The sequence below is a fragment of the Hippocampus comes genome, unplaced genomic scaffold, assembly GCF_001891065.2.
Source record: "Hippocampus comes isolate QL1 unplaced genomic scaffold, H_comes_QL1_v1.1 scaffold147, whole genome shotgun sequence".
NCBI classification, from domain to species: Eukaryota; Metazoa; Chordata; class Actinopteri; order Syngnathiformes; family Syngnathidae; genus Hippocampus; species Hippocampus comes.
Genome location: NW_017805009.1, coordinates 1,585,184 through 1,603,243, shown reverse-complemented (window position 1 = coordinate 1,603,243; position 18,060 = coordinate 1,585,184). Strand labels below are relative to the sequence as shown.

The 18,060-nt window shown below is 40.5% G+C and overlaps 2 protein-coding genes across 14 annotated transcripts in view; one reads left to right on the top strand and one right to left on the bottom strand.

The window, feature by feature from the left end:
* Nucleotides 1-7,701, top strand: part of rimbp2b (RIMS binding protein 2b) — a 91,071-nt gene extending 83,370 nt beyond the window's left edge. For 8 of the 12 annotated variants that reach the window (XM_019862793.1, XM_019862798.1, XM_019862790.1 and 5 more), the window contains 4 exons: nt 1,687-1,770; nt 2,267-2,338; nt 3,611-3,745; nt 6,374-7,701. In XM_019862793.1, coding sequence (XP_019718352.1) covers nt 1,687-1,770; nt 2,267-2,338; nt 3,611-3,745; nt 6,374-6,532 — 450 coding nt within the window. In that variant the 3' untranslated portion in view covers nt 6,533-7,701. The remainder of the gene's footprint in view (nt 1-1,686; nt 1,771-2,266; nt 2,339-3,610; nt 3,746-6,373) is intronic. The other 4 variants (XM_019862797.1, XM_019862789.1, XM_019862786.1 and 1 more) reach the window with 3 other exon arrangements.
* Nucleotides 7,702-7,743: 42 nt separating this feature from the next.
* On the bottom strand, nt 7,744-17,825 carry piwil1 (piwi-like RNA-mediated gene silencing 1). Of its 2 annotated transcripts, XM_019862817.1 has the most exons (19): nt 17,564-17,825; nt 16,496-16,624; nt 14,258-14,472; nt 14,007-14,128; nt 13,448-13,528; nt 13,018-13,215; nt 12,769-12,877; nt 12,260-12,383; nt 11,940-12,057; nt 11,178-11,292; nt 10,916-11,103; nt 10,759-10,831; nt 10,432-10,632; nt 9,806-9,909; nt 9,664-9,734; nt 9,429-9,582; nt 9,222-9,347; nt 8,993-9,140; nt 7,744-8,329 (listed from the first exon to the last, which is right to left on the bottom strand). In XM_019862817.1, the coding sequence occupies exons 1-19, from the start codon at nt 17,583-17,585 to the stop codon at nt 8,213-8,215; spliced, it is 2,415 nt and encodes an 804-aa protein (XP_019718376.1). In that variant the 5' UTR covers nt 17,586-17,825; the 3' UTR covers nt 7,744-8,212. The 2 variants fall into 2 exon arrangements, with proteins under 2 accessions (XP_019718376.1, XP_019718377.1); XM_019862818.1 differs by lacking the exons at nt 16,496-16,624; nt 17,564-17,825 and adding an exon at nt 15,512-15,640.
* Between the last annotated feature and the right edge of the window lie 235 nt (nt 17,826-18,060).

Below are 18,060 nucleotides of genomic sequence, written 5' to 3'. Positions count from 1 at the left end.
TTAAAAAAATACATGGAATGAGCACTTGACATAAATTTAGGGAAAAAAACAATTTGACTAAAGTGTATACTGCAGACGTGGTTCTCCTCATGAATAATGCCCCATTCATATTTTACAAGTTGCGTTTTTAGTGACACCATTTGAAACATCATGCTAATTTTGATGCGTGAATAATGCCCCATTCATATTTTACAAGTTGCGTTGACACCATTTGAAACATCATGCTAATTTTGATGCATCGACTTGGGGATAACCTTCGAATTTCAGCTCTTACAGTCACGGACGTGGTGGTGGAGCAGGCAAGAGGGAGGAGCAGGGTGAACGTGACAAACTGTATTAACGAAACACTGAGAAAACCAAATCCAAAACAAGCAAAGTCCTGAAAACAAGAATTCAAAGTAACAACAAAACCCATGGCATAAGCAAAACATATGATCTGATAAACACAAACCAACAGAGGCAGTGACAGCAACAAAAGCAGCAACAATAACCCGACACCGAGTAGTCAGGCCGGGAGTCCTTTTAACAGAAAATCTACTAATGACATGATGACCAACAGGTGTGCCGCTGTAGGAGGAGCCCTACAGAGCCACCTGTTGGTCCCAAACAAATCAACCGTGACACTTACAAGCTTATTGGTAGATACTTTTGAGTGACACTTAGGAGCAATCAGAAAAGGGGATCACCGAGCAGCAGACAAAGCCAAAGGAGATACGTTGCGAAACAAGGAAGTTATACTGTGTTGCTCAAATCTGAATGTGTTGTTGGACTGGATTTCCAAAAAGCGATATCACACAAAAACATTTCCCTAAAAAGCCATTTGTTCCAACCAAGGTTATTATAGTGAAGGAAAGTTAATGAAAACACAGAAAAAAAAGTTAGCAAATTAAAAGGGAAAATGCTTTTTAAAAAATGACATGACATTGTTCATTTGGAAAACTCACTTTCACTAAATTAGACCAAAATGCCCTTTGTTTTCATCTTTGTCAAATAATGTCATACATGAGCTTTCAGGGTTAATTTGAAATATATTCATTTCGGTATTGCTGTATGTCTGTATAGAAGAGGGACACTCAAATAGTCGTTTGAGAATTGTAGTTTACCCTGTTTCATCACACAATACTTCAGTGCACCTTTTCTTTTTTAATCGGCACCTGAAAAACACTCCACACACACACACACACACACACACACACACACACACACACGCACGCACGCACACATGCACACACACATTAATATATATGAACATATTTTTAAATGTAAAATAATATAATTCAGGGCTTTTCACATTCTTTTGCCTCTTTCTTTCATTTTGAAGTTAAAATCCGGCAAGTTTATGAACAAGTCACGGCTCAGGTAAAACAAATATTTGGGAAGACATAATGATGTTGTGGCGTCGCTCCATCTGGGAAAGTGCTGCAAATAACACTTCCGATAATGGATATCGACATACAACAAACTAGCAACAAACCCTGATCAAACTGCCCCGTCTGCTCGGCTTAATGTTGCGTACAATTCTCCAAAAGGTACCAGTTGGTGCTTCTGGTTTATCGTGTCTCCGCTACGGTATCAGCCTAAAGCTGGGGCAAGATGGATTTGTGAAATGACATACCTGTAATCTCACAAGTCAGTCTGCCTTTAGAAAGGTCCGGGTAAAACTTGTCGCAAATTGTTTCTTTCCAGCCCTTGGTTTTTACTTACTCTCACCTTTCTATTGGCACTCCCATCCCACCGACACAGTGTGAGGGCCACAGACTAGATGACGAGGTGAGTGAGGGTGAGGAGGATGCGTTGCTGTATGCTCTGTGTGTGTTTTCCTTCCTTAAGTGTTAGCGTCCAAAGGAGATGCTGGCGTTCACAGCTCTGAGTCCAGGGCGGTCACTAAAACAAAAGCGCTCCACAATGCCTGAGCTCGCGTCTCCCCTCCTCACTGTGGTCTTTGTGTCAACTTGTCTGCGCCATGCTGTACATACACCGCATACTGTACGACAACCGTTTGGCTTGTTTGTCCTACCTCGAGGATGCCACAGAAGAGATGTGCCCGGTGTGCCGCCACCCTCTCTTCAATAGTCCCAACATATGTTCTCAGTTACTCCAGTTCAATTGACACTGCTGTCCATTAATGTGATGCTTCACATTAATTTGGAGGACGCAATTCACACACTTCCCAGTTCCCACCAAATAGATGTGATGTTTTTACAAAGTCTGTCATGACATAAGGATATCAATAGGCTTCATGTGGTCTGCTTTTTCATTCGGACAGGCTGAATTGACTTTCTGTGCTGGGGATGTCATCACAGTTTTTGGGGAAATAGATGAAGATGGATTTTATTATGTAAGTACCTTTTTTTTTCCATTTCAAACATTTCTTTTTCATTTGTATTCACAATAAATTCTTACAGTTTCACATCAAAGCACATTTGGTCTGAGGAATCGAATCCTGTACACATTCTAAAGTTTTTTTGTGTGTATATAAAATTTCGACTAACACATTTATACTATAAATGATTGAATTGAGTGGCGGATGCTTTCCCACTGACAAACCTCAGTATAGTTCTACCTCCCACCCTGTCATTACCTAAATGTATGTTGCTCTCCGACCTAATTGCTGCACTTTTACTTCATGCCAAGCTCTCTGGCGCCCTCCACTGGGAGAAAAAACACGCACCTTGAAATTCCGTAAATGAAAAGCCGTTGATACGTTCCTTATATTTTGTTAATATGTATTTTAAAATACAGTAATCCCTCGTTTATCGCGGTTAATGGCGACCAAAACCACCGAAAATCTGCGAAGTAGCGACCCCCCCCCCATAGGTACAGTACATGTACATGTGTATGAGTATAAAAAATATTTATAAGGCCAAATTTAATGGTATACATGCATGTAGAAGTAAATTTTGATGTAATTAACCTTACTTAATGCTGTATACTAATAGATTTAAACATGTATAAGTTAGGTTAGGTTAGTGTATGAATAACAAAATACAGTAAACATATACATGTAGTACTGTATATGTTGCTCTATGTGACTCGTTGTTTTGCTGACTTTCGCAGCTTCTTGCGGACGTTTGTGGACTTTTTGCGGACTTAATTATTTATTTATTTATTTATTTATTTTTATGATTATGTTTGAAAAAATCCGCGATGCACTGAAGCCGCGATAAATGAACCGCGAAATAGCGAGGGATCACTGTACATCTAATAGTATGCTCTTTATCCTCACAAGCAGGACAATTCAGCACACTAGTAGGACACGCTGTGACATTGTTTTGTTTTTTTTTGTTTGCCACTGTGAAACCCCTGAAGGTATACAGTAATCCTTTAGCGTCACAACAACCAGTGACACTTTTGACACACTAAGGCAGCAAAGTAAGGAAATGTCTGCATGGGAGATTGGTGTTGTGACATTTACTTGATATCTTTGAGAAGAAGTTAACTATAGTGACACATGCCAATACTACGAGGGCCGAGTCGTTACGATTGTGCAGCACTGTAGTAGGCAGGTTAAATAGGACAAAACCTGGCACTAGTAGTGGGAGGGTGGGGGGGTCATTTGAAGTACACAAATGAAAATAAGTGTTACCATCCTTGTCCTCCTTTACCTTAGGGTGAGCTCAACGGACACAACGGTCTTGTTCCTTCCAACTTTCTAGAAGAAGTGCCTGATGATGTCGAGGTTTTTCTCACGGACTCACCTTCACGATACCCCCAGGACACTCCCTCACGGATAAAGACCAAAAGGGTACATGCTCCTTTGCAGTACTAGGCCTGTCATTATGTTTATTCTTCTGCTTCCGTTTCTTTTTTCCTCTTTTAGTTTTGTGTGTTTCTCATTGGTCAAAGTGCAAGGACATTTTGGCTGATGGTGTAAATAGATGTGTACGATCAATGAGAATAAAAACTTTTAAGACTAATACTTGGCAGAACAATTTTTATGTTTATGGCGGAAGCTCTACAATGTGCAAAACTATACATTAACATATATACATATAGTATTTATAAAGCATTTTCAATTAAAGTATAACCTTTGTAATTGTTCTGTTATGTCTCAAAAGCAGCAGAAAAACACCATTTGTGTTTGAGCGGATTCTTTATCATTTTTCTGTACGAAGAGATGATCACGTAGAGTGTAGTCCAGCATGATTCAAAAGTTCACATGCATGAGTTTTTCAACATTTTGACTAAAGAAACAAACAAGCAAAGAAAAAAACACTCACTTTTGTAAATTCTTTGAAACGGGATCGGGGAGCTTGGTTTCTTGTAATTTAGCCCCCGTTACTCTTGGAAGCATTTTTTAAATGTGATGTTATTTTTTTTGTTTAACAAATACAGTATGCAATGATTTCTAAAACAGGTGCCGTGACATAATTTTCTGTCTTCTAATTTGACATTTTTTTTTTAGTGCCAACTATTGAAATTCCATCACCATCTATATATATTTGTGATTTCTTTTCTTCACCTGCTTGGCAAAACAGAAGAAGAGTGTTCATTTCACACCTTAAAGGCTGTGTTTCCATCACGTAAGTGAGCAACTGAAGATACCAAGATTAAGTTCCCCCTCGTCTAATGCAGATGACATGGGTACCTTTAGTTTGTGGTATGCAATATGTAGACCTTATTCCTCTTTCCTCTTTAATGCTGTATCACTTTTAGGCAGCGTGACGGTTGTTCCCGGGTTGGCCAAAACTCTCAACATGCTGTTTTTACCGTGTGTTGGTTGGTGACAGTAACCATCGCCAATGCATTAGACAAGATTTGTGGTATCTTCAGTTGTTTCTCCTCCGAGTGTTGTACATGCCGATGTGTGTCTCCTCAAACGAGTCTCCTGCTGTAACTCGTTCTAAGCTAAAAGGCGATTTGGCACTACCCCCATCCCTCAGATGTCCCGACCCAGTTAAAACCCGCACTTTGAAATTACCAGAGCTGCGCATTCCATCAGTACTGACGGATGTCCGTCAGTCCGTCACTGACAGATTTTGCTGACGATTGACAGGAAAAAATAAAAATAAATGACGCACAAAGCACTGACTGAAGTCCGTGTAACGGACTTCTCAGTCCTTCTCTAACGGATGAATTTTGCTAATGAATAACGACGTGGGGTTTTTTTTTGTTGTTGTTTTGCGTGGTACAGATTTACGGACCGGTAAAAATGACCAACGGAAGTGATGACGAACCGACTGACTGAAAATCGAAAAAAATTTGAAATGCTAATATATTTTTTTTCCTTTTTTTAATACATTTGTTACTTTTTTTAATACAGTAACGGACATGGAAGTTCTGGATTGTACAAGTAAAATGTGCTTAGATGAAGAAAGACAATTGTGAAAAATGTATAAATATCCTTTTATGGCACAAATTCAAAGTGTCCATAGCAACAAGCTGTAATTAAATTTTGAAATTCTGCAAGAAAAAAGTCATGCGGAATGGACTAAAGTTTCAGTACACTTTTCCATCACACCGACAAGTAGTAAAAAACAAAATGACAATATGGACGTGCGGCCGTGACAACGACAGTATCTTCCACTATTCTGGTAAAACTTCCTATTGTTTTTCGATGATCCAAAAGAACAAAGTTGAATGCATCTTATACTACTCACAAAAACTACAGAATAGTAAGCTTTCGGGTGAAAAAACGTCATGAACCTGAAATACACTACATAACCTTTACAGATGTACTTGTAACCTTTATACTTTGGAATGCAAATATCCCAACTGTGAAGTGTTTCAGTACCAATTGCGCGTTTGCAGTTCAAAGTTTCAAGGTTTGATCACCCAACAAAGGCTGAGGTGCATTTTAGGCTCATCTTGAATTTTCACGGGAAAGCGACATTTCATGTCACTTACAGTTAGTGTGATCCAAAACGTCTTGGTAAAATGAAGTCTCAAGTGATGCAGATGTGTCTCAACACTTTGGTCCACCCACCACAGCATATCAATACTGTACCTGTATGTCTTCCTAAAGTGCAACTTGAAGCCTTTTAGCTTATGATTACAGAAAAGGGAGTCGTGACTAGTCATTTCTCTGTAACCCAGTTGTATCACTAGTCTCTCTAGCTACAGTACATGTATTTCAGACGTCAATGTGCGATGTCCCCTCTTGTGTCCAAAGGCAAATGTATTTGTGTAAGGAGCTGCCATTATTTGGGAAATGTCGTCTTGTTAAATTGTGGAAGTTAATCGATGCTTCGGCTGTGTTGTTCATGACTGCGGGCAGCTTCATACAGAAACAAGACAAGCAATGTTTGTACCCGGCAGGGCCTCAGAGTGCTTCTAGTTTTTTTTTTCTAGAGCTAGATTTCAGCTCACTGATGGTGTGACCGACAGCTGGCTTTTTAACACCCTCAACTGTCCCCTACGGGTCTCCCATTAGGTTCCAGGGGACAAATGGGGTCGGCCCAGAAGAGCAGGTTCTCCCCCAGTGCATCCACACATCCTGCACTCCCATCAGGGCCCCACTGGACATGCACGCCTCCAAAAAGACAAAAGGACTGCACTCCAAAGGAAAGAAACTGGTACTTGGCGCTGTTAACAGACAACTTGACCTATAGTGGACAGGTGGCATTTATTCCGATAGTTAAAACCTGACAAGTTACTGATGTGAAAGTGGGACCATGGCGTGCTTTTACACGCCGTGGTCAGTATGCTGTGCATTCGGCAAGCGTTTCCAAGTATCATGTTAACCACTAGGGATTTCCCTTTACAAATAAGCACACCGTCTCAGCTACAGGGTCTCCGTAGCCACTTTCGTCTCATAGGTCAAACCTCCATATGCAGTACTTGCCTTATTAGTTTTTTGTTCAACATTTTGTCAAATGTGACCACGTTAATGCAGATGTCTCATTTGTGTTGTCTCGAAAACTACGTGGCACTCTAGTTCAGGCTATGGTAAATGTCCTCCAAGAGTCCTTTACCGATGACTTCAAAATGCAATGCCCTGACACAAAAGAATACATATACATATATATATAATTTTATATCAGTAACAATGAGCACTTTCAGTCCATTAGGACCCTTTGGAGATTGGAATGAAAGTGGAGTCCACCTGACAAAAGGCTACCTCTTTAGAGCCCATCTCTCCTGGACCCAAACCAACTTCATTGGAAATGTTAGATCCCGACACTCGCATGATGATGATGCAGAATTCAAGTACTGTAAACCTATGTGTAGCCACACTTCTTATACTGTCTGTAGTGAATGTATGATCAGTTGAAAGCCAATGTATTTAGCTAGACCCATAACAGTGCAACGACCATCACAGAGCATTAAACCCACATCCCATCCCCATGCGTCAATAGGGACGGGTGTACCCCGAACAAAAACCTCAAACTGCCAAAAGAAAGATCCAATGTATGCAACACAATCTGAAAAATGTGTACACTTCTTGTTCAGAAATATGTCAACCTATGTGACGACCGGCTATTAGACTAACAGTTTCCTGAGTCAACATTGCTTCCAATCATTTTTGTGTGACTGTTGCTCTTTTGTAAATTGTTTATAAATGTTTATACTTGATTTTCAGACTGCCTTTTTTGTACATTCACTTTATAATTATGCAGTGCAAGCGTTTGTCATGGTGTGAAGACCTTTTAGTTTGCAATGTGAGCTAGCTTTATAATAATAATCAGCCTATATTGATGGATTCAAACTACCGTGTGGGTGCATGTGCAATCTTTTCTAAATAAATTTGATATTTTGTAACATTTGTATGTCTGATTGACCAACAAGAAACGACACTTTTTCAGCCCAATCTTTTATATGACAACACAAACAAAACCTTTCAAGAAGGCAGACAATGCCGCATTTTTTACAAATCAATTCAAGATTCTTCAAAAAGTAAAAACACTTTCTGCAGGCACATTGTTGCGAAACTTCAAGGCAATCAATAACACATAAAATTAACCAACTGCTGAACAAGCATTCTCAATCTCAACAAATGAGAGGTTGTCCACCTCTTTATGCTTGTGTATGGAACCACAACAAACATTTTGGGCACAAACGTAAAATCCAGGTATCCCGGTCTTTTGTTATTCCACCCTGAAGATATTCTTAGAAATAGCCCATACATACATATGTACGTGTGTGTGTGTGTGTGTGTGTGTGTGAGAGAGAGAGAGAAAAACAAGAACAAGGGTGTGTTTCGAACAGCCTCTCAAGGGTACAAACAGCATGCAATTTACACAACGCATGAACATACAGGCATGCTTCCTCCCTACAGATAAAAGAGGAGGTCATCCAGCTCCATGTTGGGTTCCCTGTGGAGGCTTTGACCAACAAGGAAGGCCAACTTGTGGGCATACTGACAAGGGGCAGGGACTGCGATGATCCCCTAAAAACAGTAGGAAATAGTTCAAGATGGACATACCAAAAAAAGCAGATTCTGTGGTCTACTTCATTAATAAAGGAAACTGTCAGGTTGAATATTTTAAATGCTACAAACAGTGCCCAATTTTCTGCCATTAAGGATAAACCCCAGTTCCAATTACAGTTCCTTGTTTCGATTCCGGATCCAAATGATCCTTGACTGAGATACTTTTAGGGGGCCGCATTACAGGCTGTAATGAACACTTGACACTGGCCGTGTTCTTTGACCGCACTGTATTGCAGTACTTGCTTCCTACACTGGGTGGCACGGTAGGAGAAATGAAGACGACAGTTAGTTCTCATCTCTCCCTTGTTTTCAACCAGTCACCCACCATTCACCAAGTGCCACTCGAGATAAGTATATATTTGCCGCTTTGCTTTTTTTAACCGTGGGTCTGAATGTTATAGCATGAGATATTTGCAAAGAAAGGCACAGTTGGAATTTTAATGTTTATTACCTAAAAAAAGAGAGGGATGTCCCGATCACGTCTTTTTTTTTTGTCGGGCTGTAATTATTTTGTCGGTTAATTTAATGTAGGTTAAAACGCATTTGCATTTTTTTTTTAACTTACATTTTACACAATGTCCCAACTTCACTGGAATTGGGGGTTTGAATAAGGTGAGTTACCTGCCAGTTGTAGTACATGTGGCACAGCTTGTAGGTGAGCCGCTGCATATGGTCCGGTTTCAGTCCACTGGTGTCATACACAACATTGTAGTGGGTAGGAGAGACACTTCCAAAATTGACTGCCTGGCTCACAATGTAGAAGTCGTACCTGCCAAATGAAGGTCAACATCATTGTGGTCCTCCCAAAGAAAACATGATCGTGATTATTCTGAATGTGGAATAAACGTACCACTCCGGACGAGTGACCTCTGTGTCGACCACTGTCCCTGGTGGGGGGTTTAAGATCTTTCCACTGCTGTGCTCAAAGAGCCTGCAGTTGATGCGCTTTTTCACCACCACCATGCTCAGCTTGGGCCTGGCCAAATGGAGCGACAGTACAAAAAGAAAAGTTCAAAACTGCCACGTTGACTCAAGTGTCACCTGAAGGAAAACTCACATGTACTCTTGGCCCATGGACTTGATGGAGTCGATGATCTGGGCCACCTCGTAGTTGACCACACTGTGCAGCTGTCCGTCCCCCACTCCATCACGGTACACAATGATGCGGGACGGAAAGCATTTGTTGAATTTGTAGTAGTCTTTGAGCGCGCCTGCAAAGCAAATTTTTGCTGAGAGTAGCACTAAGGTTCTATGATTTTGTATAGGGTACAGGATTTGGATTTTGAACTTGCCAGCAAAAGCCATCTTCAGTCCATCCATAATTTCCTGACCTCTGCTTTGCAGTTTGACCTTTGAGTACCATCTAAACAAAAACGGGCGTTACACATTGTAGCAGAGTCAAAGCTGTGCAATGGCTTGGTTCTTTTCCCAAACCTGCTCATGTTCTGATTGAGGCTGGCCACCAGAGCACCAATGGACCTTTTCCCAGCAGCAGTATCGTGGTAGCAATCGATACCCACGATCATCAGCTGCTTCAGCTGCACACAACAAATATGATTGGAACAATGTTGGTTTTGTGTTTCTTTGTATTACTTCACTGCCCTCAAAGAACGGTGGATTTATTGACTGCCACCCACAATACCAACAGTCCATGCTTTAACAACAAGACATCTAAGTTGTTCAGAAACAATTTCAAACGTTCCCGTTTTGCCATCCACAAGTACGATTCTAGTACAAATACTTTGGGGTTTTGCCATCGTTAAAGGTTATTTGTTCAGGTGTAATGTCAAAGTCAGCATCATGACTTGAAATCAATGCCTTTTTGGGGGGCTTGACCTCTGTACTATAGAGGGAACTCAGAGGGGTCACCTAGCGCTTCACTTTCAGATGAAGGAAACTGGACAACGTCTACATAATTTACCTTCATCACAAGCTGCTTCACAAGCAGAAAACCAAGAGTCATTTCCCATGATTAGAACAATGTCTGAAGAGTTTCCGGGACAGGGGAACCCTGTACGAATTTCTTGCTTATCTTGTCGAGGCTATGCCTGTGGACTTACAGGTATTTCAATACTCCATAGCTCTCCGCCAATCTTGCAGGCCATCTGCAGTACAATCTTGGTCGCAATAGTCATGAGGGCTTGAGGTCGGCTGATGGTACGGGCCACAACACACTGGCTGGGAGTGGGGCAAGCCACACACAGGTATTTCTTAATGCTGTCATATTTGTCCTTCCTGTTGCTGGTGAGGACCACCACCACCTATGAACAAGTGGAAGACATTTGCTTTATTCATCACTTCAATCCATTTTGGCAACATTTACCCCACTGACTCAATTACATTTAAATCAATAATGAACATTAACTGTAGAACATTTTGCCACCAACCATCTGTGTCTCAGTTCTGACATTGTGCTGCAGGGACCTCAGCAGAGACTCCTGATGATCTTCATACTCAATCCTAATGTGGGGGAAGCCCAACAGTTTAACGACAAAGGTTGGAGTTAAACAACATGGGTCATTCTCGACTTTTAATGGACCTCACACTTGAGCTTTTTGTAAGGAGATCCTAAGTGGGGCTGCAACTTTGTACAGAGTCTCCAGGAGGCTTTGAGCTTCTCTGTTGTTCCGTCGAGTACAAAGCAGCAGCCAGTTGTGCAGAGGAGGAGAGTAAATCACAGGCAACCCACGCATCTCTTTTGCCCACTCAGCTGTCCGGGGGTTGTAACCATACTAAAGGACAAATCCGTCAAGATCGATTTCAACTTAAAAGAAGGGAAAAAAATGCAACTCTGAAGCATTTATACCGATCTTGATTCCTGTAAAATCCTCTCTGGTGGGAGGACTCTGCCGGTCAGGTTCAGGAACTGCTTGTCAAATTGGAGTCCCCACTTATGCAACTCTGCCTGTGCTTCAGTATCACTGTGAAGTCAGGCAAAAGCTAAAATGACCAAATTTAAAATTGACCAGCGTTTCCTCATAACAGGTAAACACAATCTGAAAAGTTCATGTCACGACCATTATGACGAAAAGTATTGCAATTATTACAATGACTAAATCAAAAAATAAAGGATGTCATTTAAATCATGGGTTTATGAAAACACACAACGAAATGATGAAATTCAATCAACTGTGTTTCCAGCTCAATTTTGTTAGCATGATTAACCACCCAAGAGCTGTTTATTGAGCAACTGCTCTCCTCACATGCATAACAACAACTCCCCCCAACCCGGTGCTCTCTCTCCGCATCACCAAAACAGCACTGCCCCCTAGCGGTGTGGGATGTGAAAGTTATTAAAATAAAACTATGTCTCCTCTTTAAATAACTAACTAAATAAATGTACATTGAGTGAAGTGACCATTGTTGTTTTGGCTTCATCGAAGAAGACATCTTTTGTCACAAAAAATGTGCTCGCTTCCATAGTCTGACACATTTTGATGATGAAAAAGGTCTCCTCCACTCTAAAGCCTCACTCAACTAACATGGCTATCATGGTTTCAGCCAATCAGAGAGTGATAAGCAGGACCCTCCTCTGTTAGTCTTAACTTGGACAAAAGTGGACACTTACTCGTTTATGGCGGCAGAAAATCTGAGAAGGCGTCCTACCCTCTGTTCGGGGACCAGTTTGGTGTGTATACTGAGGTCCTTCATGATGGTGTAGTCTGCTCGCATCTTGTCAGTCAAGCCTTGACAAAGGAGTTTAAATTCTGTTTGTGACAAGTACTTTGCTAACAATTTAAAGAGTTGTCTTCTCTCATCCGTAACCACAAAAGAATTGCACTGTCAGAGAAAATGTCATCATCATCAGGATCATACTGAATGAATGAATGAATTTGGAATTAGTGTCGACTAATTCACATCGAGATTTTGAATTAGTATATCGTGTACCTGTAAGGTAGCACAGTTCTGGGATGAGCAGAGCTGGTCCAGCAGGAGTTTGACCTTGAGCCACCCTCTTCACGTGGCTGACCAGGAGAACTTGATTGCTATCAGTGATTTCCAGGCCATATTGCTTTTAAAAAAGTCAAAAACAGTGAATGAAACAAATTAGACGGAGTATTATGATGCACCGAAAATTCAATCAATGAAAAGTTTTCTTCCCAACATTGGCCCAGGGCAAGAGGGCTGTCTCTTTGGTGGCAGTGGAAAAAGTGTGCATTACACGGAAGGCACCAGAGAGCTCGTTCTTGGGCAACTTTCAAACTATACGGCAAGTTGCCCAATTGGGATTACTTGTTAAATCAGATTTTTATTTTTTGTCGTCATTAACATTGCAAAAACAAATGCCACTTTTACTGTAAATGGAATGCTTTCATGACGTGACACGTGTGTCGGCAAAACAAGACGTCACATGGCACAGTGCTTACTGAACTGAATATGGCTTTGTGTGTACTGACATTTTTGTAGTAGTCCTTGAAGGAGATATCTGCCTCGCCTCTCTTGAATGTGTTGGAGGGTGTTTGATCCCAAGCAATGTCATCAATCCTGTAGGTTTTGTTGTTGTATCTAACAATGACAGAGGCGGGTAGAAAAAGAATAATTAAGAACAAAGAAACGCATATCAATTGATATACAGTGTGCGTTTCATTCAGACCGACTTCAGTTGATAATGTAGAAAATAATGTGTAGAAAAATGATCTTCTTACTTAGTGAGAATAATGAGTCCAACAAGCTCCTTAGTACAGATATCACTGAAGTTATGTGGTCCACACTTCTGCCGCAGGTTCTCCATAAAGTTGAGAACAGTTTCACTGCGCAGCACCTTGTGGCTCACATCGGTGCACAGCATGATGGATGACTCAAACTGCAAGATGGCTGAGGTATAGCCTGGCCATATAGTCAGCCTGGGAAACATATTTAGCATTCAAGGCCATTTGTTTAAAATAATAATTCAAAAAAAAAAAGATCCTGATGTGCTTATCGGGTTCTGAATCATGTATCAGATATTAGCTAAGAGATTTTAAGTAAACAGAGTAGTTTTCATGAGAACCCAATGCTAGCAACACTTATTTTATTGAATTTAAATACCTCAGCAAAATGTTTTAAATAGTGTTCTAAAAGTAAAGCAAGATGTACCTGTGCTGCGGAATGTTGAGCGGATCTTTGGCATTGTAATAATTGCGTCCAATCTGTTGCATGCCAAGGATTCTCAAAATCCTTCAGAAGACAAATACAAAGGAATTAGAGAGGCACGATAACTACTGGACATAACTAGGATTGGGCATCATTTGTACACTGAGCATTCCAGTTTCGGTACATTCATTCAGTTCCGGTTCCTAACGATTCTCGAACAACAAGGCAGTGTCGTCTGTGTATTACTGTATTTGGGAAGATTTTACTCTGAAGTTGGCCTGTACCACATTGGTGGCAGGTTACGATCATGCATAGCATCGCTTCAGCTCGTTGTACTGTCTTCCTGACCTTGCACACCAAATAAATGTGTGCCAAAAGGCAGAAAATTTCAACGTCAAAATTAATTGATTGCCAAATTTTTGGGAACCCCTGTCAAAGATAAAAGTACTGCGTTGATGCCACAAGACAAATTTTGGGATGAACATGAACAAAATTAAGTGTTACAGTGGAACGATTATATGCAATAGTTCACTGCAAATCAAATGCAAACTAGAAAGCTGACCTTCTGAAAATAATGTTGTAAAACTGGAGGCACACTGGTGACGTTGGAGGCAGTTCATTAGTCAGGAGGACGGTTATCTGCACATCCTCTCCATTCCTAGTCTTACTATGCAGCTCAGTTACCTGAACACATGGCATGCATTTGTGTGCAAGAAAAATGTCAATAACTGTTCATTTTCCGAAGTCAAAGACAAGACTGACTGTTTTATGCCATATGCTACTGTATGTTGTCAATGCGGAGTTTGACCTGACCTTGTTATTAAGTCTCTGAGGCAGAAACAGTATTGCTCCATCGAAGCAGTGAGCAGAGCCCAGGACTTGCACGTGCTGGAATAGGAGGGCTGACCTAAGGCGACGGGATTCCATTGGTGGATTGAAGTCCACATGGTATTGGTACAGAACCCACTGAGGGCGGGACACGATGCGAAAGAAGTTGGCTGACAACTGAATAGCAGAGCCACTTGTTCCTGAAAAAGTCAACATGCACTCAGATGGATACTTTATTAAGGCCAAGAGCAGGGGTCACCAACCTGGTGCCCGCGGGCACCAGGTAGCCCCTGAGGACCACACCAATAGCCCGCTAGTGCTAGGATTGTGATTTGCTAGTACAAATTATGATTTAAAAATACAAACAGGGGCAGTATTGTGAGACATCTTTAAGATGATCAGAGCCTGCAAATTAAAATAATTAAGTATTTAAAACAACACATTCTAATATTATTAAATGTAACTTGTATCAAAGACGTGTATCAATTTGGTAGCCCTTCACACAATCAGGACACACGAAGTAGCTCTCACTCTCAAAAAGGTTGGTGACCCCTGCCCTAAAGAAATTCCAGCATCCATTTTCATCAAAATAGAACTAAAGATTGCAGGGAAGAAAATAATCATGCTAAACCGTGATTTTAGGGCTACAACAATCGCTAATTAGGTGTTTGTTCATCGTAATTTGTTGCGTCGCACAATTATTATGTCGGTTACCCTGTGCCGTCCCTGTTGTATGCTGTGTGCTGTTCCTGCTGTGCGCAATTTGACGAAGTAGACTCCTTGTCTGTGTAGATTTTCAGTCATTCGGCTCATGGTACGCCACAAGGTTGAATTACGACAACTGGACTCTTCTTGTTTGTTGATGTTTAATCCAGCCTTTAATCCAAAAATCTTCTTTCATTTTTTTTTTTTTTTGTAAGCAGTCTCGAGACACATGGTCAACGTTAGGGCGCTGCAGTGTGATTAGTGAAACGACCGTCCTGCATAACTGTTGGTGAATCTAGCTTCTTTTTTTAAAATTGAAAGCACATTACTTTAAAAGCACTGGGATTTTCGTGCAGAAACATGTTTGTAACAAGTTGGAATGGTGTGCTGTTTTTTTTTGAAAGAAAGGAATGGAAATTAAAGTGTTTTGACACCAATTCATCATTAATCAAAAATGGTTTAGACAAGTAATTGATTTACAAATTAACAGATTTTTTAACAGATCGTTGTTGAGCTTTTCAAATCGGCACATACCAGACTTTGAGCCTTTGACATGCTCCATCGTCTCCCTGGTGTTAATACCGACATCATAGAAATCTCTTCTGCGTCCACCTCTCTCTCCTATCTTCACCTGATGAAATCCAGCTGAGATCTCCATAACATCTACAAAATAAGATACGCAGAAAAAAACAGCAATTGACAAGGTAAACAAAAGTACATAAAACATAGATGACATCATACTTCTCCAAGATTAACTACTTTTATAAATGCAAAGTTCAGACTACACGTTTTGCTTACGTTGGTCACTAAGGTTGAAGAATGAGAAATCTTTTAGATCTTTGCAGCGGCATGGATCAGCTGTAGAATGGTCATCCCCAAACCAGAGGTTGGGTGTTCAATCCCGGCCATTGGCATTTTTTTTTTTTTTTTTAAACAGAACTTTGATGAATCTTTTTTTTGTATTTTTTTTTGATCATGAAATGTTCATGACTGTTTACCTGGTAGATTCAATTATATAATTGTCCAATTTTTGTTTTAAAATCAAATTCTTTACAATACAAATGTACATTGTTATTGGTGCTGTGTTTTTTGTGCTTGATGTTGGTGTTATAATTGATTGGAAAAATGTGTTCCTTCAATATAAAGTTGCTGAAGTATACGTCGGTTTGATTTGACATGCTATCATTTTTTTTTTGTAAGCAGTCTCGAGACACATGGTCAACGTTAGGGCGCTGCAGTGTGATTAGTGAAACGACCGTCCTGCATAACTGTTGGTGAATCTAGCTTCTTTTTTTAAAATTCAAAGCACATTACTTTAAAAGCACTGGGATTTTCGTGCAGAAACATGTTTGTGCCAATTTGGAATGGTGTGCTGTTTTTTTTGAAAGAAAGGAATGGAAATTAAAGTGTTTTGACACCAATTCATCATTAATCAAAAATGGTTTAGACAAGTAATTGATTTACAAATTAACAGATTTTTTAACAGATCGTTGTTGAGCTTTTCAAATCGGCACATACCAGACTTTGAGCCTTTGACATGCTCCATCGTCTCCCTGGTGTTAATACCGACATCATAGAAATCTCTTCTGCGTCCACCTCTCTCTCCTATCTTCACCTGATGAAATCCAGCTGAGATCTCCATAACATCTACAAAATAAGATACGCAGAAAGAACCAGCAGTTGACAAGGTAAACAAAAGTACATAAAACATAGCTGACATCATACTTCTCCAAGATTAACTACTTTTATGAATGCAAAGTTCAGACTACACGTTTTGTTGCTTACGTTGGTCGCTAAGGTTGAAGAATGAGAAATCTTTTAGATCTTTGCAGCGGCATGGATCAGCTGTAGAATGGTCATCCCCAAACCAGAGGTTGGGTGTTCAATCCCGGCCATTGGCATTTTTTTTTTTTTTTTAAACAGAACTTTGATGAATCTTTTTTTTGTATTTTTTTTTGATCATGAAATGTTCATGACTGTTTACCTGGTAGATTCAATTATATAATTGTCCAATTTTTGTTTTAAAATCAAATTCTTTACAATACAAATGTACATTTTTATTGGTGCTGTGTTTTTTGTGCTTGATGTTGGTGTTATAATTGATTGGAAAAATGTGTTCCTTCAATATAAAGTTGCTGAAGTATACGTCGGTTTGATTTGACATGCTATCATAAATTTGTTCTGTGTTGGATTGGGCAAGTGGCCACACTAAGTGTGACACCAACCAGACTCGATCATTGCGTGCTGCTGCTTGAGTTATCGTCTGATGGGAGGTCTTTGTAGAGGTCAGACAAAAACAGTCCAAAGAGCAGGGAAAAAGTTTGTGGTCACGCAGGACCATGGGAGAAAAGGGCGGGTTAGTATGGTTAATGCTAATTTAGCCTGAGCATGCTATCTGTGAGTTACGGACATGTCAACACAACTTTAAAAAAAAAAACATAACAGTGGATGTTTGTCTGCAATGTGTCGGTTGGGTGCAAATCAGGCTACGCTCGTGGAGTCTGAGCGCAACTTGCATTCAAGAGCAGAAACAGGCAAAAACATTATACCCTGTAATACAACCATGACATCTTTGTGAAAACATACCTTGTCCAGAAAATGGTGCCATACTTTTTTTCTGCCTCCCTCGACCAACAATCCCACCTTCTTCTTTTGCTGCAACTTCCGGTGCAGGTTCTCGTGCCCGAGTCTTGCAAGAGCAATGAGGATGAAAAGTCGAACATTTGCCATGACAGTTGCACAGTCAATTCATGTAACGTCTGGATGTCGTTGCACTCCATTAGCGCTGCACAATAGATCGCAAGAATATTGTCACCGCAATAATGGCACATGCAATGTGTGTATCCAAAGAGGTACAATAAATTAATATCATGCAATTGCATGTTTTTATGTGAGTTCGACCAATTAGATGCAACCCTATCTGGGCATCACCACCCAATAAGAGAACAATATGCAGTCAGTTTTGCATGAGGACATATTTTGATGGCCGCCGTGCAGCGACACCGAGATAAACCATCTGGCCAACTCTCCTGTGACATGTTTTAGCTGCCGTTTCAAAGTGAATGTAGCCGTTGGCAGGTAGG